The sequence below is a fragment of the Mauremys reevesii genome, linkage group 1, assembly GCF_016161935.1.
Source record: "Mauremys reevesii isolate NIE-2019 linkage group 1, ASM1616193v1, whole genome shotgun sequence".
NCBI lineage: Eukaryota > Metazoa > Chordata > Testudines > Geoemydidae > Mauremys > Mauremys reevesii.
Genome location: NC_052623.1, coordinates 134,089,044 through 134,112,431, shown reverse-complemented (window position 1 = coordinate 134,112,431; position 23,388 = coordinate 134,089,044). Strand labels below are relative to the sequence as shown.

Below are 23,388 nucleotides of genomic sequence, written 5' to 3'. Positions count from 1 at the left end.
CTGACTGAATTATCAGAACCACTTCCTGCAGCAGCTTGGTATATGTTGGTGGTCTGTCCTCCAAGTACTGCACTTAGCTTAGCTTCTGAGAGCTGGTGGTATGGTTACAGGTGACTTTTTTCTCCTTTATAAGTAAAATAGTCAAAATCAGCAGAAAACTGCTTCCTGGCATAAATTTTGCCTTATCCTGGAAGAAGGATTTTCAGAATCCTTTTACAGACACACATTTACAATAATCTGGAAAGCCAGGAAATGTTTATCTGCTGGATAGAATACTTTCCCCATGAGTGTTGTAGGCCTTTCTTTGAAATTCTTTTTATTGGCCAGAAGAATTGTATGTTCTCCTCCCCAACATGAAATCTTGTCTGAAGTCCACTGAAATCAACGGAAAGACTCCAAATGACATCAGTGCACTTTGGATTGGGCCCTTGATGACTTTCAGCAAAGTCTTTGAAATGTGTCATCTGGACGTTTAATTTCATGACACACATACTTTATCCAGATATTTTCTGAAGAGTTGGACATAAAAACCAAATATTGCCTGCCACTGCTAGTGACAATGGGTTGACTTAATTTAAATATTCAACATGACATATTTTATATCTTACAGTATCTTCCTGTCTAGGCATTGTTGATTGAGGGCTTGATCTTACAAGACTTTCATTTGTCAAATTCCTGTTTTTAGGGGCGAATCCTCAGCTGAGTGCCTAGTTTGATTGAATGTCCCACTTTGGGCACTTCAACAAATGTGGATCAGAATCACTCTTTTGCAGAACACACATAGATAAACAGCCTATTTAAAGCCTATATAAAGGGGGGGGACTTTATTTAAATATAATAAATAAAATGCAGTTCAGAAGAGTATTTATAATGTAAACCAGAACAGAATGCCTTACTAGAAATTAACACAGGTTGGCCACTATGAGACATATTGATTTGTGTCATGAGAAAATCCACAGGAGAGATCTAAACAGAGAGAAATATCTGCACTGTTCTCCTCCCTGAGATTTGCCCCTGAACGTTGCCATTAATGGGGTAAGGTTTGCCCTCCCTACAAACAGCACATGAGATCTCAGGGATGGTCTCTTTGGTTAATGCCCTGGACTAAAATACAAGAGAGCCGGATTCAAATCCTGCCTTTGCCAGGGACTTCCCACGTGACTTTGGTGCCTCAATTTCTCACTTGTAAAATGGCAATATCAAGACTTATCGCCTCATGTTTTTATGAGGCTAAATACACATTCATTAATGTGAGTAAGACACTCCTTTGCTATGGTGATGGGGGCTACATAACACACTAAATGAATCTATTTCCCCGTGTTAAGTATCCTCACACCTTCTATGAGTCATCTCGATTATCACTTCAAAAGTTTTTTTTTCTCCTGCTGCTGATAGCTCATAGAATCATCATAGAATTCAAGATCAGAAGGGACCATTATGATCATCTAGTCTGACCTCCTGCAAGATGCAGGCCACATAAGCCGATCCACCCACTCCTTAGCAAGTGAACCCTGCCCCATGCTTCGGAGGAAGGCGAAAAACCTCCAGGGCCATAGCCAATCTTCCCTGGAGGAAAATTCCTTCCCGACCCCAAATATGGCGGTCAGCTGAACCCCGAGCATGCGGGCAAGACTCTCCAGCCAAACCCTCTGGAAAAGGTTATATCATACCAGGCACATAATTGACCTATTGACTAAGCCCGTTATCCTATCATACCATCCCCTCCATAAACTTATCTAGCTTAATCTTAAAGTCATGGAGGTCCTTCGCCCCCACTGTTTCCCTCGGTAGACTGTTCCAGTATTGCACTCCCCTGATGGTTAGAAACCTTCGTCTAATTTCAAGCCTGAATTTCCTGACTGACAGTTTATATCCGTTCGTCCTTGTGTCCACATTAGCACTGAGCTGAAATAATTCTTCTCCTTCCCTGGTATTTATCCCTCTGATATATTTAAAGAGTGTAATCATATCTCCTCTCATCCTTCTTTTGGTTAAGGAAAACAAACCGAGCTCCTCAAGTCTCCTTTCATACGAAAGGCCTTCCATTCCTCGGATCATTCTAGTGGCCCTTCTTTGTACCTGTTCTAGTTTGAATTCATCCTTCTTAAACATGGGAGACCAAAACTGCACACAATACTCCAAATGAGGTCTCACCAGCGCCTTATATAACGGGACTAGCACCTCCTTATCCCTACTAGAAATACCTCGCCTAATGCAACCCAAGACCGCATTAGCCTTTTTAACGGCCACATCACATTGCCTACTCATAGTCATCTTGCGATCAACCAGGACTCCTAGGTCCTTCTCCTCCTCCGTTACTTCCAACTGGTGCGTCCCCAGCTTATAACTAAAGTTCTTGTTAGACATCCCTAAATGCATAACCTTACACTTCTCACTATTGAATTTCATCCTGTTACTAATACTCCAGTTTACAAGGTCATCTAAATCTCCCTGGAGAATATCCCGATCCTCTTCCGAATTGACAATACCCCCCAACTTGGTGTCATCCGCAAACTTTATCAGCCCACTCCTACTCTTGGTTCCCAGGTCAGCAATAAATAGATTGAATAAAATCGGACCCAAAACCGAGCCTTGAGGAACTCCACTGGTAACCCCCCTCCAACCGGACAGTTCCCCTTCAATACTACCCTCTGCAGTCTCCCCTTTAACCAGCTCCTTATCCACCTCTGGATTTTCACTTGATCCCCATCTTTTCCAATTTAACCAGTAATTCTTCATGCGGTACCGTATCAAACGCCTTACTGAAATCCAGATATATGAGATCCACCGCATTTCCCTTGTCTAAAAAATCTGTTACTCTCTCAAAGAAGGAGATCAAGTTGGTTTGGCACGATCTACCTTTCGTAAATCCATGCTGTAATCTATCCCAGTTGCCATCGGCCTCATGCTCCGAACCACTCTCTCTTTTAAGATTTTTTCCATGACTTTGCATACTACAGATGTTAGACTAACAGGCCTATAATTCCCTGGGTCACTTTTTTTCCCCTTCTTGAATATAGGAACTACATTAGCTAATCTCCAGTCAGTCGGTACAATCCCCGAATTTAGGGATTTATTAAAGATTATCGCTAACGGGCTAGCAATATCCCTCGCCAATTCCCTTAATATTCTAGGATGAAGATTATCCGGGCCCCCCGATTTACTTCCGTTAAGCTGTTCCAGTTTGGCTTCTACCTCAGCTACCGTAATGTCTACCCCCATATCTTCATTCCCATCGGTCCCTCTATCACTATTCCTTAGCCCTTCATTAGCCTCATTAAAGACCGAGGCAAAGTATTCGTTCAGATATTGTGCCATTCCAAGATTATCCCTAATCTCCACTCCATTTAAAGTTTTAAGCAGTCCCACTTCTTCTTTCTTGGTTTTCTTCCTATTTATATGGCTAAAAAACCGTTTGCTATTGGTTTTAATCCCCTTCGCTAGATCCATCTCTACTCGTCGCTTTGCCTTTCTCACAGCTTCCCTGCACCCTCTGACCTCAATAAGGTAGGTTTCCTTGCTGATCCCTCCCATTTTCCACTCCTGGTACGCTTTCTGCTTTTTCTTAATGACCCCTCTAAGACGCTTGCTCATCCAGCTCGGTCTAAAACTGCTACCTACGAGCCGTTTCCCCCTTCTCGGGATACATGCCTCTGACAACTCCTGCAACTTCAACTTGAAGTAACCCCAGGCGTCATCTGCCCTTAGATCCCTAAATATGTTAGCCCAGTCCACTTCCCTAACTAGTCGCCTTAATTTAGTAAAATTAGCCCTTTTGAAATCATACACCCTAGTCTCAGATGCACTATTGATTATCCTCCCATTTATTTGGAAACGAATTAGCTCATGATCACTCGAGCCAAGGTTGTCCCCTACAACAATGTCCTCAACAAGGTCCTCGTTACTCACCAAAATCAAATCTAAAATGGCATCCCCCCTCGTCGGTTCAGCAACCACTTGATGAAGGAATTCATTAGCTATCACGTCTAGGAAAAGCTGAGCCCTATTATTATTACTAGCATCTCAGTTGATTGGCCTCTTACAGTTGGTATGGCTACTTCTACCTTTTCATGTTCTCTGTATGTATATATCTTCTTGCTGTATGTTCCAGTCTATGCATCTGATGAAGTGAGCTGTAGCCCACAAAAGCTTATGCTCAAATAAATGTGTTAGTCTCTAAGGTGCCACAAGTACTCCTGTTCTTTTTGCCTTTATGAAGAGTATCCTAAATCCTGGGTTATCAGCAGTAGGCCAGACCCATCTGCACTTTGTTTCTCTGCTCCTGATGACTCCTTCCCCAGTACCCAAGCAATACAACTCCATTGAAGTTGCAGAGTCATGGTTTCTTCTGCCATCAGCTACTCCCCTCATAGGCTGATCCCCATGACAGAGAGGACCTGAGTCAGGCCTCCCAACCTACTCCTTGCCACTGTCCCATCTCCCCCAGATCCTCAGGCTAAGTGGAGGGGCAGTGCCATAGAGGCAACAGCGCCTTCCTTTCATGTGGGAAGAGTATGAGGCACATGTGGAAGATCCCTTTTGTATGTAGATGGGGGATCCAGTCAGGTCTGGTGTTATTTACTAATGAAAGCTTTCTGTGGCTCTGCAGTAACCAAGCAAGAATCAGGAAAAGGTATAGGGTCATTGAAGTCAATGGCAGAGATCCTATGGAGTCAGGATTTCACCCATAGAGTCTTCCCTCATATACCATTGTAAATCAAGACTAACTCGATCAAAGCCAGTTGAGGGTTGTAAAACTGGTGTGAGAGCAGAATGAGGCTCAGACGTATGGCACTTATAGCACAGAAGCAAGAAAACTCTGGAGTTCATTAAATTGTTGGAGTTTAGTGAAAGCTTTAAAAAGTAGCAGTCTAATTATGCTAAAGTGTATCTTGTGGTTATTAAACTGCCAGAAGCTGGGATTAAAACACCAAAACACCAAAATAGGAAATGGGGGATAGCTATATTTCATTGTTGTAGCCCCTGTGACTAATACTTTTATGATTTTTTTCCCACCGAATTCACAGTTCTCTTTCACTAGTAGGAAAAAAGGCAAATCTTGTTTCAGTGCATTTAGTTTTTTGCCATGGCACATATGTACAGTTATGCTTAGATATAGGTTGTATGTTTATGTTCATTTCTAAACTCTGTAGATGCACAAGGTCCTATGAGAGCCACTCTATTCACTCCCTGTGAAACATCTGGCACTGTCCACTGTCTGAGACAGGATACTGGGCTAATGGACCATTGGTCTGAGCCAGTGTGACCATTCTCATGTTCTTATGTTAAATTCTTGATTCTAAAACAAAATGCAATATGTATTTAAGGAATATGTGTGATTTTAATGCTAAACTGTACATCAAGGACCTTATTCTCCAGTGTAGCAGCTTTCCCCTGTGACCAGGGATAGTATATGGAATTTACTCTCAGCTCTATTAGTATTTTCCAAGATCTTTTGCCTTAAAAATAATTTAAAAAACACCCCCAAAATAAGGAAGAGTGAAGATTTTAGGAAGTGGCAAATCTTTTCCCTTCTCCCTGGCAATGGAGGGTCCCAGACAGCCTGGCTCTAGTTTTGCTCTGGTATGCAGTGTGGGTCAGGTTTGGGGATTCTGTGCTGGGGGTCTGCACGTCCTGCATACCATGGTACTAAGCTCACTGTATATCCCTGTATAGTGAACTTTGAAGGTGAAGAAGCAGTGGTTGGGATTGATGAATCTGCTACTACATGACCATTGGGCCTTGTCTTTCACAAATGCATAAGAACAGTGATGAGAGCTCTTTTACTGCTACTCCATGGTCTCAGGAGGCAGGATTCCTTCACCTCCCAGCCTGGCAGAGCTCATACGCCAGTCTACTTACTAGGTTAAGCACAGGAGACAAGGATTAGTTTGCAAGAGCACGTTAGACAATAACGGTTGTCTCTAGGCTCCATGGAGCAATCCAGTGGCATGGTGTTAACAGTTATCAGTATCCAGGTTCAACACAGCAATTAAGGGAATGGCACGTACACAGCCAAGGATACTGCCTAGTACAGTGAGAAATATTGGAAACATTTCCTGTAATCTAACAGTGGTTCAAAATGACCTTGATCTGAAACTATGACACAATCTTATCCTCAAGAGAAGTAGTTTAAAGAAACCTCTTTACTTCCTATGGATCAAACAATCAATAAAGGCGTAAGGTCAGCTATATTCCTCTTACTGACATGTCCCTTTTCTCTTTTTCACGATTTCCCCCCAGTGCCTGGAGCCCTGCAAAGAATCTTGGGACTTGAAGAAAAACCATTGCCAAAGTTTCTGTGAGGTAGGTCAGCCCTGAGGCATTCTTTCTCACTTTGTTCTGGCTGTCTTTTTCATTTGTACTACTATGGAGGTTTGCAACTTTAAGGTGACAGCTAACACAAACAATCTACATCTGCCGCATTCTCCTGTATTTTGGAAGGATGAGAGTGTAACAATTTAGTAGTTTTAAATCTGAGTAACAAACATTATTTTCACAATTTGTTATTGAATTTTTTATACAAACCAGGTGCTTTCCTCAAGTTGAAACTTGAGTCCCTCATCTAGAACAAGCTTACTTAATTTTACAGATATGAGAAGTTCTGTTAAAATCTCTCTAGCTAGTTGCTATTCCTGCTACACTCCCTTTCATCCCTTCAGGCCCCGTGTAGGAAAAAGTGTGTTTGAAACACATATGAGCTAATATATGAGCTAGAATTCTTTACAATTCTACGGTTGTAGGTAGACAAACCCTGATTTAGGCTGATCTATGTTGGTTCAAGGGAGTGACAAAATCCATGCCTCCAAATAACATAGCTATGCTGTCAAGAGTCCTTTTACCGGTATACTGTATATTGTTTGGGGAACTGGTTTAGATATACTGGTTTGCACCTTAGGCCAATATAAGATAAGTATCCACTAGGGGGCTCTGCCACTATAACTATACCCATATAGCTGTATCAGCAAAGTTTTCTAGCATAGACTAGTTAAATCAGTACAACATGTTGTGTAGATAATCCTAGTTGTTTGAGAGTGGTTCATATAAATGTATGTATTAGTTTCTTACAGATTTAAACTAAACTGAATTTAATCCAAAATAAGAATTTCTATGCAGGGGTTTGCACTGGTTTAACTAAATCAGTTTTAAAACATCCTTCCATTAAATTAATAAAAGTCTGTGCATAGAGAAGACTTTTGTTTTTGTCTCATGGGGAAGTGTTTTTGGTTTAATCTAAGGTGTTAATTTAACTGATACAGTTATACCACTTTAGCCCCCCTCCCCTTGCCTTCCCACTCTTATTCTGGTATAAGAATGCCTTTTTTTTGGCTTAGTTTATGTCTCTTGGGAAGGAGTTTAAACTGAATTCAAAAAAGTATTTTTATACCAGAATAAGTTTGTCTGCATGGGGTCAGGTTATACTGGTATAACTATGCATATATAAATATGTTAACAGAACTGGTAAAACTTCCCTCTGTAAACAAGTCATTAGATTTCCTTAAACTATGGATTTGTCTACTCTACCCTACCACTTTTGTCAGTAAAACTTTTGTTGGTCAGTGGTGTCAAAAAACACCCCCCTGACCGACATACGTTTCACCACATAAAATTGCTGGTATGGACAGTGCTATGTCGGCAGAAAACACTCTGCTGCTGATATAGTTACCACTGTTCATTGAAGGTAGTTTAATTATGCTGGCAGGAGAACTTTCTCACACCAGCATAGAGCGGCTACATGGGAGATCTTAGAGTGGCACAGCTGCAGCAGTACATCTGTGCCTTTATAAGGTCTGTAGTGTAGACATAGCCTTAATTGATTTAAACTCATGCAGCTTTCTCATGTAGACAAGACCTAAAGTAGTATGAAGTGGGTATAACTTACATCATCTCATACATCCCTCCTCACTATGGCTTTATATCTCCAAATTTGAATTCACACATTTTGGTTTAAAAGAAAAACATTAGTAGAACACTGCTCTATTGTATTTAGAATGTGCTAGCATCCCTTTTAGATTAGTGATTTTATGATTGAAGCTAAATTTAGACCCTCAAAGGCCAGTAATGAAGAGCAGCACATTTAGCAGCTAGCAGAAAAATGAGCTGTGAAACAGATTGCGAAGGAGAAGCCTTGAAGACATTATGCCTCGAGGGGCTATAAAGTTTTTTAATTAACTAGCTGCAAATTTGAGATGTTTTAGGATTAAAATTAGCCTCTCCCTCCTTCTCACACACTCACTGTCACCCACAACCTCACTGCAGAAGATGCCATTTTGATTGAATTAACCCAGGCCATTCTCCTTTGCAGTGTAATTACGTCAATTTCTCTTTATTCAGGATAATATTTGGAAGCAAAATTTTAACTTCAAAGTTTGCAAAGTGTCTACTGGGAAATAAGGGCCCGATTCAGCATTTCTTACTCATGTGAGGAATCCACTGAAACAGTGGGACTAGCAGTGTGAGGAAGAGTTACTCACAAGAGTAGGGGTTTGTAGAATAGGGCTCCAAAATCATTCTCTGAGAAAATTCATAATACTTTTAGAAGCAACTTTAAATGAACTCCACAAGCCCATTATTGGAACTACGATGGTACATACCTTTTAACATTTTGTAGCTTTCCAGAGAACTGGAACCTATTTTTTCACAGAAATAGAATTAACTGATCATTGAAAAAAAATCTCTTCTTTAAAAAAAATGACATTAGCATAAAGATGTTGGTAAGTCCCCTCACATCAATATGATTCAACAACCTAATGAAAATATTACTAGTACATTTTGTCTGTGTGACTTGGAGTGGCACCAGGGTGACCAGACAGCAAGTGTGAAAAATCGGGACGGGGGTGGGGGTAATAGGTGCCTATATGAGAAAAAGACCCCAAAATTGGGACTGTCCCTATAAAATCGGAACATCTGGTCACCCTAGGTTGCACTATGCAGCAGGGGTGCTGGAATGATTTTTATAGTGGGGTGCTGATGATGGAAACAATGTATTTGGTGTTTGCTATTACTACTTCAAGGCAGGGGTGTGTGGCAGCACTCCCAGCATCCCTAGTTCCTGCACCACTGCTATGCAATATACTAGAGTTAAAGTGCCTTGAAATACAAAGGAAAAAATGCAGAATAGTTCCAAAAAGGACTGTCCAGACAACCCTTTCCCTTTGTTTTGTGAATGTTTTCAATCTGTCATGAAGCAACTTCATAGTCAGCTAATATGAGGAAAACAAGAGAAAAGCTGGCAGATAAAAACAATTTAATTCCATAAAAGACAGTGGTCTTGTTTGAGGGAATTCACCATTCTGTACTCTGCAAGCTTTGTTTAGAAGCTAATGGATATGTAAATCCTCAGGGGTAGTCTTGCAATAGCTGAACATTTGAATTTTCTTTCCAAAGGTCTTGGAAAACTTTCAGCGCTATTTTTTTTTCCACTGAAGACTTGTACAATTATTTCATGTTCCCTTTAGCCTCTTTTCCCCAAGAAGAACTATGAATGCCTAACTAGCTGTGAATTCCTCAAGTATATCCTGTCAGTGAAGCAAGGAGACTGCCCAGCGCCTGAGAAGGCCAGCGGTTTTGCGGCTGCCTGCGTTGAAAGCTGTGAGGCTGACAGTGAATGTTCTGGGGTGAAGAAATGCTGCTCCAATGGATGTGGACATACATGTCAAGTACCAAAAAATCTGTACAAAGGTAGAGATCATTAGGAGGCACTTTTAGTGTGCTAAGTGTTTTAGCCTGTAATAAAGCTGCCTGAAAAACAAGACCTTTAAGTTTATAGGGAAGTATGTGTGTGTATGAGAGAGAGTGAGAGAGGTGATTGTGAGGATATAATTGTAACTGTAAATTGTTCCTTGTCACTGGAGGTTTTTAACAACAGATTAGACAAACACCTGTCACGAATGGTCTAGTTCTCAACCAGGGGTACAACTCGTCTAGCTATTAGCCTAGTTTTACAACAGGCTACAGAAAAAGCACCAGCAAAGTCAGTACAAACTAACATTTCATGACTTGTTTATACTGCTCTATATGCTATACACTGAAATGTAAGTACAGTATTTATATTCCGGTTGATTTATTTTATAATTATATGGTAAAATGAGAAAGCAAGCCATTTTTCAGTAATAATGTGGCTGCAACACTTTTTTATTTTTATGTCTGATTTTGTAAGCAAGTAGTTTTTAAGTGAGGTGAAACTTGGGGGTACGCAAGACAAATCAGACTCCTGAAAGGGGTTCAGTAGTCTGGAAAGGTTGAGAATCACTGGTCCAGTTATGATGTAGTCCTGCCTTGAGTGGAGGGGACTGGACTAGATGACCTATTGAGGTCTCTTCCAATCCTACACTTCTATAATTCCCTCGTGGAATCCCTAACAAGGTGTCAGTGAACCACAGCGAGGAGGCCACAGTGAATCTGAATCATAAGCAGAACAAATTGGCCCATCTATGTAAAGTGTCACTTAATTTTACACAGATGAGAAGAACAATTTGAACAATGAAAATGTTTAAAGGTAAACAGTTGAAATCACTTAAATCAGATATAATCTTTGTTAATAAGAATCAAGTGGGTCACACTACCAAGTACACAGTGAGAGATAATCCAACCGGAGAGCAAATGAGTGCTATATTCTGAAACAATGGCCTTGATGTCTTGCAGATAAAGCAGTTAGAAAATACTAACAAAATACATGTAGGCAGTATTTCAATACTTGAAGAAGCTGAGGAAACAAGTTCTATTAAAATGTTTTTAATTGCTTTGATTGAAGTCTTGAAATTCTGAGAAGAAAGTTTTCCTCGTCATGCAACAAATAAGGTACTATAATTTATGGAATGATTGGCTCTAAGAGTAACTCCTGATTTTAATTTGTTAACAATAACTTTTGTTCACTTAAATATTCTTAAAGTGTGAATCTAATATTGAAAAGTGATTGTATAAAAGGCACTTTCTCACCCCACAGACTTGGTTTGTGTGTATATTAAAAGTCACTTCCCCTTACTTTAGTGAGAAAATAAGAAAATAACAGAAGTGTATATGTCTGTTAGCACTGTTAACACTACCCAAGTCTATCTATCTTGACTTTCTAAACCCAGATAGGGTTAGCAGTTAGAAAACTCTTTTGATTTACTTACATAAAAAGAGCAAATTTGATCAGAAAGTTACCAAGGCACAGTAAACCTGGAACCTAGAAAGGCACTGTATGTAAAGTGCTTTGGGATGACCTGCAATAAGAGCTTGATCCAAAGCTCATTGAAGTCAATGGAAAGACTTCCACTGGTTTCAATGGTCTGTGAATCAGGCCTTATATAATTACAAGACTTTAATACATTATTATAACATCACATATTAATGTGCAAAAGATTATTAAAAATGAACTATTTCATTAGGCCATTCATATTCTTTTTGCTGCAAATCACCAAAAAGGGGTGCTAAAGTAACAGAGTATCTGTATTCCATGGGAGCAGAAGCTTACAGGACCAAACCTCAAATGTGACGTTATATAGTAAGTTTAACTGAGGGCATTCAAATGTATTTTATAACTGGGTCATGTGTGGAGCAGGGTGTGGTGGGGTGGGGTGCAGGTTAAATTAAAGGGATGTGTGTAGGGGACAAAGCATACATAGGGTGTGATATTCTGAATGAATGCAAAAGGAGAAGTTTGGTCTAATTATATACCTGTAGCACTAACATTCTGCTCCAACATCTTATCAGTTATCTTCAGTAGGTATTTGCTTGTGTTACACAGGAAGGGCAGAACCAATGCTCTTCTGCTTTCTCAGATGATGAATTCAGATAATTAGCCCTTCAAATTGTCTTCCTACAACAAGGAACAAGATGGACCTGGGCAGGCTTGCTTTTCATTTTCTCCAAGGACAAATGACCTCCCTGCCACTAGGAAGAGCAAAATTGGCAAGCGTGACTAAGATCTAGTGAACAAATCTAATACTCATGGTAATCCTTTTGACAGCACTCATAGCCAGAAAATGAACTCAGATTGAAGCTAAGAGAGTCTATGGGCTTGTCTACATCATAGGTTATGTTAGTATAACTTATGTTGCTCAGGGATGTGAATAAACCACGCTACCTGAGCGATGTAAGTTACATTGATCTAAGCACCAGTGTGGATGGTGCTGTGTCAGCAGGAGAGCTTCTGCCGACATAGCTACTGCTTCTCATGGAGGTGGATTTATTGTGCCAATGGGAGAGAGCTTTCCTGTTGGCATAGATTGTCCTCTCCAGTTGCGCCAGAGAAGCACAGCTGCATCAGTGCTACTGTAACACTTCTAGTGTAGACTAGCCCTATGCAAGTTGCTATAGTTTCGCAGTTGATCAAGCTTTGGAGATTGGTAATACACAGACAAATTTAATGAAAACTTTTAGTTAATTTAATATGCTGTCACAGTTCAGGGCAACTGTACCTGTATTTCCTCTCCATGGTCCAGCAAGGGCACCCACTTTTAGGCTTCTGGATCCCAGCTGTTACCTGTCTTGGGTAGAGACTCACATCTCTCTCCCTCCTGACCGGGCTATTTCCAAACCATATAGTTTCCTGCCCACACTGTGTTATTGCAAACAAGCAAGACTGCCTGCATGGGCCAGCATCTGCATTTTGATTAGTCTTCTAAGGCTTATGAGTAGCATAATGGCCAGCAGTTGTAAGTTACCACACTGCCCTTTCTAAGCAAGAACACTTGTTCTTAAGGTGAAACCATTAGAGAGAACATTAAAAACAATAGAAGAACCTACACTCATGCTAAAAAGCTTAAAAGGGATCACCCCAACTTTGACTCTGATAGGTGTCAGTCCTTCCAATACTTCCCTGAAGATTGACTCCAATGTGCAAACAAGTATTCCCATGAGTATAACTTGAGTCCCATAGAAGATCATTGTATGACGTGTTGTCAAAACTGCTTGCAGGATTAAGTCCTCTGTAATGGTCAAATGGTGTGAATTTGTGTATTTTTCTCTTTTCTTTTGTTAAGTTTGCCATAACACTGCTCTGAGAATTTATAGGTATTGGGTCAAATTCTCTGCTGATGTTACTCAAATAAGTGGAGTTAGGCCAGCAAATATTGTGGCCCACTGTATTTAACACTAAGCCTATCCTTTTTGCCAAAGAGTATTATTAATCATTTACATGGTACCTTCAACTTTTTGGGTATGTTTAAAAAACCTCCAGTGAGCCATCAACTCAGACAGGATGGTCACAAATTTAAATTGAATGTTATTGTCTGAAATTATTCCATTTACACAATTATCCATATATTTTGAACTCTCCTCCACCCACCCCACAACCCTCAGGTATTAGGTTACTCTTACATCTGAGTTATAATTATGCTTTCTTACATCTGATCTTTATATATTTACTTTGCCTGGCACAGATACATAGGTATTAGTTGAAAAACACCTTTGGTAACACATTTCCTGGACTCTGGCATTCCACATATAAGACAAGACATGTACTGAATTCCACACTGGAACACTGGATTTCAGAAGACTAATTTATTCAAGAATGGTTAAAGTGACTGACCATTTACATAATAAAAAGCACAATGAGAAGTAATTGCATCCACACATCTGGATATGAAACTGATGATGCTGGTTTCACAAAAGAACTCTAAAATGCACTTGTGCTATGCTCTAGTTGTTTGTGCGGCTGAGATCCATCTGCACACAATTACATACACCAGAGAGGTTGAGTTACTTCCAATCAAGTGAATCCAACTGACCCTAATGCAAAGCAGATGGAAGATTTCTTAACATGCAAATTGTAGGATTATTGTACATCATAATTAAAGAGGGATTTGAAAATATAGACATTTGAACTGACATATTTCATGATGCTCATTACATTAGATTATGACTTCTGGCTGTTGAATGATATCCAGGATTTAAACCTATGTGGTAACAGGATTTGGATGCTGAATTTTCCTCATGATGCTTTTAGGTTACTACAGTATTTGCATTTATTTACTGTAGCAGATTATGTAATTGGGAAAGGTCTGTTTATAAAGCTCTGCAAAAGGCAGTTTGTTGAACTAAGGAAGTGAAGGAGTTGGAACAAGTAAACCTCAGATATTCCTCATTTAAATCTTTGGTAAACAGAGATAAGTGGATCAAAGTTCTGATAATTTATGTTTACACACTGGCAGTTTTGGATTTGCTAAGAAGACACAGATGCTCCCATTATACAGTAATATCAGTTCTGTATATGGAGAAAAAAACATCTGAGCCCTGATTTATATGTGCTCTTTGAACCAAATCCTTGCTCTCCATTGATGGCAGTGGCAAAACTCTGACTTCAGTGGGACTTATGTTTTGCTGTTTTTACACCCCTCGTTTGATACAATCCTAATGTAAAAGTATTGAGCTCTTAATATTAAAACTATTTGTCATTTCTTGGAGTCATCTGTGCATGAATACTTAGGGTAGAAACATATTTAAATTTCAATCTGTGGCACCAATCCACACAGTGAACCCTGGCAGCTGTGTAGAGCTTTATTAAAGTCACAACATAATTAAAATACATAAGGAAAAGTTGATAGGAGGGTTTAAATGTCAATGCAGAAGTTTTATTTGTGACTTGATCTGAAGTAAGAGAGTGCTAGATACTGAAATAGATGAGTTCCAAAAGAGTATCCATAGAAATGCAACTAACAACTTGATTTGCTGATTTAATCAAAAGAGACCAGCTCTAGAAAGTAATTCTTTCCCCCAGTCTGTTATAAATGTTGCAAAGAGGTGTTATAGTCATGATGACAAAACTGCAGAGAGAACATAATACTCTATCAGCATGTGGTGAGTGATTGCTGTAAACTTTTAAAAGGCAATTTCAATAGATTGTAGTGTAGTGGTTGATAAAGGAAATAATGAAGTAGGGTGGGATTTTCAAATGCATTTGGGATTAACTTTACTAACTTTAAGGGCTTGGCTACACTTGCAAATTTGCAGCGCTGCAGCAGGGTGTGAAAACACACCCTCTGCAGCGCTGCAAATTGTGGCGCTACAAAGCGCCAGTGTAGTGAAAGCCCCAGCGCTGGGAGCGCGGCTCCCAGCGCTGTCCGTTATTCCCCACAGGGAGCTGGAGTACGGACAGCGCTGGGAGAGTTTTCTCCCAGCGCTGGGGCTTTGACTACACTTAGCGCTTCAAAGCGCTGCCGCGGGAGCGCTGCCGCGGCAGCGCTTTGAAATGCAAGTGTAGCCAAAGCCTAAGATGAGTTTTACCATTGAGTTTAGTGAGAACAGAGTTAAGCCAACTCTGAACACTTTGGAAAGTTCCATGCCTTATGCATGTTAAACTCCTTAACTTATTTCAGTCTGTCCAGCCATTTCCCTCTTAACTGTCCGACAACACTTCCTACATTTGCTTACACATATATACCCTGTTTTTAAACATCTTAACATTTTGTCTGTACGCTCCTATTTCAGGTGTTCCATTGAAACCCAGGAAAGAATTAAGATTCACAGAACTTCAGTCTGGACAACTGGAGGTTAAGTGGTCTTCAAAATTCAATATTTCAATTGAGCCTGTGATCTATGTGGTGCAGAGGAGATGGAATTATGGAATCCATCCCAGTGAAGATGATGCTACCAGCTGGCAAACGGTGGCACAGGTTAGTCATTTGTATAATAATCCCTAGCTCTTGTATAGCAATTTTATGAATAGACCTCGAAGTACTTTTACAGAGGAGGTCAGTACCATTAGTCCCATTTTACAGGTGGGGAGATGGAGGCGCAGACAGTTTAAGTGACTTGCCCATGGTCACCCAGCATGCTAGAGGCAGAACTGGGAATAGAAGCCAGGTTTCCTGACTTCCAGTCTAATTCTCTATGCACCATAAGACATGGTTTTCTGTCGAGTTTTTTTCATGGGAGAGTAACTTCATTTTTCTCAGTCATATTACTTTTAGTATTAATATAATAATACCAAATGCTACAGTTTTAGCACTTTATACAAGTAGAAGGTGACAAGGTGGCGAAAAAGCTGTTACTATGAGTATACCAGCAAAAATGTAAAAGGCTTCTCCTAAAAAAAACTTTTCAATTTATATTTTCAAATATGATGAGTCAGTTTGGGTGTCTCAATATTTAAATGTTCATCTTAATATGCCTAACAGGCTCCTAATTTTCAGGGGGTGTATGGTCAGTACAGTCTAGAAATCAGGTCCCTTTAAGATGTGTCAAGTGTGGCATTTAAAAACAAAGGTATCCATACTCATGAGTCACTTTTGAAAATTCAGGCTTAGGTACCAAATTTTGCCACTGGATGCATATGACAGAGCCAGCCCCTTCTGAAGCCAGCGGGGCCCAAAATAACATAGAGTGATAGCGTTTGGCTCTAATCAAAACAGTAGAAAATTAGTTGGTATAAAAGCCAATTGTCTTTACAAATAAAATAAAAAAGCGGAAGAAAGAATAAAACATACATTTGTTGGTCTGCTTACTTTAAATTGTAGTTTCTCTTATAGCAATCCATACTGTATATGTAAAATTCATATACAAACACTTTTTAATGAGAAGCAGCCAACAGAGAATAAATTTTCTCGTAGGGTACGTCCAGACTACCCGCCTTATCGGCGGGTAGCGATCGATTTCTTGGGGATCATCTAGACACCATATATCGATCCCCGAACACGCTCCCCGTCAACTCCGGAACTCCACCAGCACGAACGGTGGTAGCGGAGTCGACGGGGGAGCCGCGGACGTCGATCCCGCGCCGTGAGGACGCAAGGTAAATCGATCTGAGATACTTCGACTTCAGCTATGCTATTCACGTAGCTGAAGTTGCGTATCTTAGATCGATTCCCCCCCCAGTGTAGACCAGCCCTTAGTTCCTTCCTAGTTTCAGTCATGCTGACAGCCCATCTGTATGGCAGAACTCCAGCAGTTTATCTTAACCGCTGCACCCGCATCCTTGCTGGCAAGGAAAGCAAAATGGTGATTTTAAAAAGAGCTGTCTTAGAAATGTCTAAGAAATGTCTTAGCAGCAGGTAGCAAGGGGGGAGAAAAAATAAAGTCCACAAAGTAGAGCCAGGAGTTTAAGTTCTGTAATGACCTGAATACATTCTCCACTGAGGTTACATATGAATAAGCTCAATTAAAGAACATTGGGACTGTAAAGTCAAGCACTAAAAAATTAGTAAGTGCCAGAATGAACACTACCTGTGCAGCCTTCATCTGGCACTTTTGTGCACATGCACTATAACAGAGCCTTGCCCAATGTCACAGGAGAAGTCTATGGCAGACAGGGGTGGCTCTAGACATTTCGCCGCCCCAAGCAGGGCAGCATGCCACGGGGGGCACTCTGCCGGTCACTGGGAGGGCGGCAGGCGGCTCCGGTGAACCTTCCACAGGCGTGTCTGCGGAGGGTCTGCTGGTCCTGCAGTCCGCTGGTCCCGCGGCTTTGGTGGACCTGCCGCAGGAACGCCTGCAGGAGGTCCACTGGAGACGCCTGCTGCCCTCCCGGCGACCGGCAGAGCGCCCCCAGCGGCATGCCGCCCCAAGCATGTGCTTGGCGTGCTGGGGCCTGGAGCCGCCCCTGATGGCAGAGAATAGAACCCAGCTCGTCTCAATCCCAATGTAGTACCTTAACAAAGCAACTCCCTTCCTCTTCTTACAACTTTCAGCTTCATTTACTGTTAATCTTGTAAAATAAATGACAGAGGGATACTGTAACATTCTCAAAAACCAGAAATTCCATGATGTGGAAACATATAGATCCCAGAGCTTCCATAACCACAGCATAGAATTTTACCACTTGAACTAGAAGAGTAGCTGATAGAGGATCACAGCCTATCATCACTATGTGGACCACATTGCACGTAGCTTATGCAAGTGTTTGCTAGGTCACAGTAGATTATTGAGAGTCATAATGCCTGGCTCTGGAGGTGAACATGGGCTAGTAGTTATAGACAGCACAACCAATTACACAAATTTAACTCGTTTGTTCTGAAAGGCAATGTGGTTGAGTGGATGAGAGTTTGGTTTGTCATATTAGAGACAGGGTTAAATTCCTAATCCTACCTGAAGTGATTATGTGCAGCCCTAGGTTTACCCTAGCTATAAAATGAAGGAATTATATTTGTCTGCCTCCTAAATTTGGGGTGTGAAGCCTTGATCAATAATCTGGATGGTGAAGTGAACAGAGATATTTACACGAGTCAGTGGAAAAGCTCAGAATTCATGGTCTCTTCCTGGCTCCCAGCCCAGCACTCTTTCCTCTAGTCCAAAGTTGTGGTGAGTGCTGCTGCTTGTTGAGGTATCCTTTTTGGAGCTCAGGTTTGATGGGGTGAGGCAGATATGTTCAATGCACATGGAAGGTCACTGAGGCAATAGCCAAGGATCCGGACTTGTGTATGCCTGTGGCAGTAAAGTGTGTGGGATAACTGCTTCCACATTATTAAAAAACAGTTTCACAATATTTCTCCTGGCTAATTAAAAATCTGTTTATTGTCATGATTTTTACTAGTGGACCAAAGATAATGGAGGGTCTATCAGTTCTGAGTTATGTTTCTCTAGAGTTTGGGTTCCCCAACATTTGTTCAAGGCTGTTGTAGAAAGTCTCAGCATCACAGTTAATTTGTATATATTGTATCTTGTTGCCTTGAGTGTATTCTTAGTTTAATTTTGCAAAAGTTAATTTTGAAAATGTAGGTTGTCTGCTTTTGCATATGGTTTTGTGTGATACTTATTTAAAAAAAAAACTGGTCTTTTAAAAAAAAGACATTTTACAAACCATTAGCACACAATGTGTGTAACAAACAGACAAAAAAGTTGAATTACTTTATTTAACATATGCAAATTGGTCATTGCACTAATATAGGAGCTTTATTTTCTTTAATATTTTTAATATATTTTTCCTAGTACCATTCTAAAACTGCCGCAGTAGAATATGTCATTCTACATACTTTTTGGCAAAATATATTATGTCAGATGTGTAGAAGATTGACACAATACACCAAAGTGATGCTCAGGGATCAATTACCATATAAAATATATTGTACAATGTCATACATGTGTTAACGTACCTTATACTATTCATTTTCACAATTTAACCATCTGCACTTAGGTATTGCAGGACAATACCATATGAATAGCAAACTTGCTTTATAGTGATAGACTCAAGGAGATCAATCTAATTAGCTTCACAAAGAGAAGGTTAAGGGGTGACAGCTCCAATATAATATTAGCGTTAGGATCATTGTTGTTTAATGGTCTCTTATATACACTGGTAGTGTTGCAGGTGTGTAATGAAGTTCAGCCAAACAATATTTAATATTGTACCGCATGCTATTTTATTTACCTAATATATAGGACATCTGTTAAAATGATGCTGAATATTATGATCTGAGCTCCAAACACAGTTAATATGATTTTTTTTTAAATGCAACTTACCATTAAATTGATATAAAATATCCCATAAGCATTTAACATTTTGTTACAGTTTGTTGAAATGGTGAAGGGTTGCTGAATGGTTCAGTTGTTTAGTGCTCCAACATCATACCTCTCAAGCTCCAGTTACATATACTGTATATAATTTGCAACAGGCCACCTAATAGGAGTTTTGCCACTGAAACCAATGGGAAGAGGAGTAGGTCTGCGGTCAGGTCACAAATTAGAATGAGGTTGGCAGTCTCAGCCTAGACAGTTTCTCTATTTCTCATAATCACTACACAGTGATGGCACAATTAGTATTCTTCATTTGAAACATTCCTAGATTGGAATAGCAGGACCGTTATTGGTCAGGGCCAGGAAGTCTTGGCTGAGAAACTGAGAAATTTTGTGCTATGTCTGCCTGTACTATGCCTGTCTTATTATAACCACTCAATTCACCAGAACATTTAAAAAATAAACACCTAAACAGTGTTGCCTCTAATGTATTACCTCTAGAGACACTGGTCCAATCTCTGATCCTAGTTACACCGGTGTAAATCTTGAATAACCCACTGATTTCCACTGGTTGTAACCCACATCTCTTTCCTACTGTTACTCCCTTTCCTTGTGCCTCTATTTAGAGTCTAAGCTTTTGGGTCAGTAACTATGTCTTTCTCTGTCTCCTGTGAAATAATGGCACACCTTTGGGCTCTATAAAACTAAGACATTATTAAAGGCCAGTTCAACTATGTTCTAGCCCTCAGGGTGCTCATTTGATTGAATAATTCAGTCCCTCTCTACATAATAAAGAAGCAGATCATGGAGGGAAGAAGATGCAGAGGAAGACTATGAAGGGAAAGGTCTGTAGTCCCCACATAGGCTGCAGTAGTTAAGAAGGGAGTCCTAGATTTGTGCAGATGGAGGAAGAAGAGCTGGTAACAGCAGCAGCTGGCTGAGCTGGGAGTGTACCACAACCACAATAGCTTAAAACAGAAACTGGAGAGGCAGGCAAGAAGGCAATCTTCCGAGTATCAGATCCATTGCTGAATTACTGAATTCCGCACCCCCAACACCAAATATCTCAATTTCCATGACCGTAGCCTCTTACCAGGTTTGGTTACAGGCAGCACCTGAAAACTTAAGCAATCAGTGATCTAAAAATAATTTTGCTGGATAGACAGAGCATCTCTCAAAAGTTCAGGCTGGCTCACTAGGCCTGGGACATTCACAGACATCAGGAGTATCTATATGAGGCAGTGTGTAGCACAACTGGTTCATTTATTCCTTATAGAGTATTGACATGAGGAACAAATATGTAATAATGGGCCCTTCAGGTGAACAGAAAAAGGTATAACATTATCCAATGGCTGCAATTTGAAGCTAGACAAATTCAGACTGGAAATAAGGTGTTCATTTTAAACAGCGAGTGTAGTTAACCACTGGGACAATTTACCAATAGTCGTGGTGGATTCTCCCTTACTGACAATTTTTAAATCAAGACTGAAAGATTTTCTAAAAGATCTGCTCTAGGACACAGGTTTTCAAACTGTGGGGCACATGGCAATCCCAGGCAGGGATGGGACCAGCCCTGCGCGGTGGGGCGGGAGCACCATATCCACCCTCTGACTTACTCAGCAGGCCACCTAGCCTGTGGATGTCAACATCCACTGTGGCTACACCGATTTCTGCTCCTGGCAGCGTCCACATCCAGCTTTGGCTCTGCACCCAGAGACCGTCACACCCACCTTCCTACACCCTGGAAACCCGAGTTGGGAAGGGAAGGTATTTTGTCTATTTTTGTATGGGTTGGGCGAGGTGCACCTAAAAATTGTAACTCAAAGCAGCTCAAAAAGTTTGAAAACCGCTGTTCTAGGAATTATTTTGGAGGTTCTTTGGCCTGTGTTACACGGGAGGCCAGACCAGATGATCACAATGTTCCATTCTGGCCTCAGAATGTATGAAGCTGGAGGAGATGTGGAGCAAACACACACAGAATTTGCCTCCTCCGGGGCACTTGCCATCACAGGTTTCACAGTAATTCAGCAATGGATCTGATACTCGGAAGAATGATTAATGGGAAATAGATCTTGTCAAACTAATTTGATATCCCTTTTTTATTAGTTTACAAGTTTGGTTGACAAAGGCAATAGTGTTGATGTAAGATTTCTACAAGGCATTTGATTTGGCACCACACATTTTGATTAAGAAACTAGAATGATACAAATTCAAAACAGCATGCATTAAGTGGATTAAAAACTGGCCAAAAGATAGGTCTCAAAATGTAAATGTAAACAAGGAATCATCATTGAATGGGTGTTTCTAGGTGGATCTGATAGGGATCACTTCTTCGCCCTATACTCTTCAACGTTTTTATCAATGACCTGGAAAAAAACCCCATAACTGAGAGTTTGCAAATAACACAAAGATTGGGGGAGTGGTAAATAGTGAAGAGGAGAGGTCACTGACACAGAGCAATACGTATTGTTTGGTAAGTTGGGGGCAAGCAAACAGTGTATGTTTCAGTACGGTCGAATGTAAATGTATAGGTCTAGACATAGAGAATGCAGGCCATACTTACATGATGAGGGACTCCATCCAGGGAAAGAGTGACTATGAAAAAGACTTGGGAGTCATAGTGTATGATCAGCTGAACATGAGCTTCCAATGCTACACTGGGGCCAAAAGGACTAATGCAATCCTTGGATGAATAAATAGGGGAATCTTTAGTAGCAGTAGAGAGGTTATTTTACCCTAGTATTTGGCACTGGTGCGACCACTGCTGGAATACTGTATCCAGTTCTGGTGCTGACAATTCTTGAAAAATTATAAAGGGTTCAGAAAATAGCCATGAGAATGATTAAAGGATAGGAAAACATGCCTTATAGTGAAAGACACAAGGAGCTCAATCAATGTATCTTATCTAAGAGGTTAAGAGGTGACTTGATCATGGTAATAAATAGCCATGTAGGGGATAGAAATGTGATTATAGAGCTCTCTTCACTCTAGCAGACAAAGATATAACAAGATCCAATGGCTGGAAGTTGAAGCTAGACTTGAAATAAGGTGCAAACTTTTTAAGAATAAAGGTATATTTTAAGGGCAATTAATCATTTGAACAACTTATCAAGGGTTATGGTGAATTCTCCATCACTGGAAATTTTTAAATCAAGATTGGATGTTTTTCCAAAGGATGTGGTCTACAGATGCTCCCCGGGTTGTGCAAACCCAACTTACAAAAATCCGTTCCGCTTCTGTATTCAAACTAGAATTAATTCAAGGAATTTCTATGGTGTGTGTTAAGCAGGAGATCAGATTAGATGATTTCAATGGTCCTTTCTGACCTTATAATCTGTGAGTCTATGAAGATCCTCTGTAAAAATTGGTCCAGGATGCAGCCATATCTGGGGCAGATAGGATGACTACAGTGGAGCCTCACTTTCAGGAACCAGGTGGATGGCCACATTTCCACACAGAAAGAAGGGTCTGACTCCTATGCATTCCTAAGGATCTGTAGTGGTTTTGGATAGGCCTCAAAGTTTATTCTTCTGGAAACAATCCTGCTCTATCTCTGCAAGGAGATCCTTATGGAGATTTCCTCCCCCTGAACTGATTTCCACAGTAATTATCATTGGAAAACATTTCCGTCCAGTTCCCCTGAATGCATACAGGTGCAGTGGAGACCAGAATCTTGCCCACTTAAGTCACAAGTGAAAGTAAGCTTTGTCACTTGAGGGATATTTTATAAAAATAATAATAAAAATCCACACTGTTTTGTACAGTTTAGCATGGTCAGAAGCCTTTGCTCAGAATTGTAGGTGTGTTGCAGTTCAGGACTAAGGTGGGCTGGCAGAGTAATATGCGGTAGTTTGCATGGAAACTGCCAGCACTTATGATTTCACAATTTTATGGAACAATTTCTCCAATGTCCCCAACCTCAAAAACCCTTCTGAATAAGATAACTGTGTGTCAGAAGATGTGAGATAGTAAGATTTCAGAATAAACAGAGTCAGTGTGTTATGACATTTTTCC

The 23,388-nt window shown here is 40.4% G+C and overlaps 1 protein-coding gene across 1 annotated transcript in view; it reads left to right on the top strand.

The window, feature by feature from the left end:
• The window catches only part of ANOS1 (anosmin 1), a 177,755-nt gene that overhangs the window by 96,373 nt on the left and 57,994 nt on the right, over window positions 1–23,388 (top strand). Inside the window, exons 3-5 of the mRNA XM_039520579.1 lie at window positions 6,244–6,306; window positions 9,459–9,681; window positions 15,415–15,599. Coding sequence (XP_039376513.1) covers window positions 6,244–6,306; window positions 9,459–9,681; window positions 15,415–15,599 — 471 coding nt within the window. The remainder of the gene's footprint in view (window positions 1–6,243; window positions 6,307–9,458; window positions 9,682–15,414; window positions 15,600–23,388) is intronic.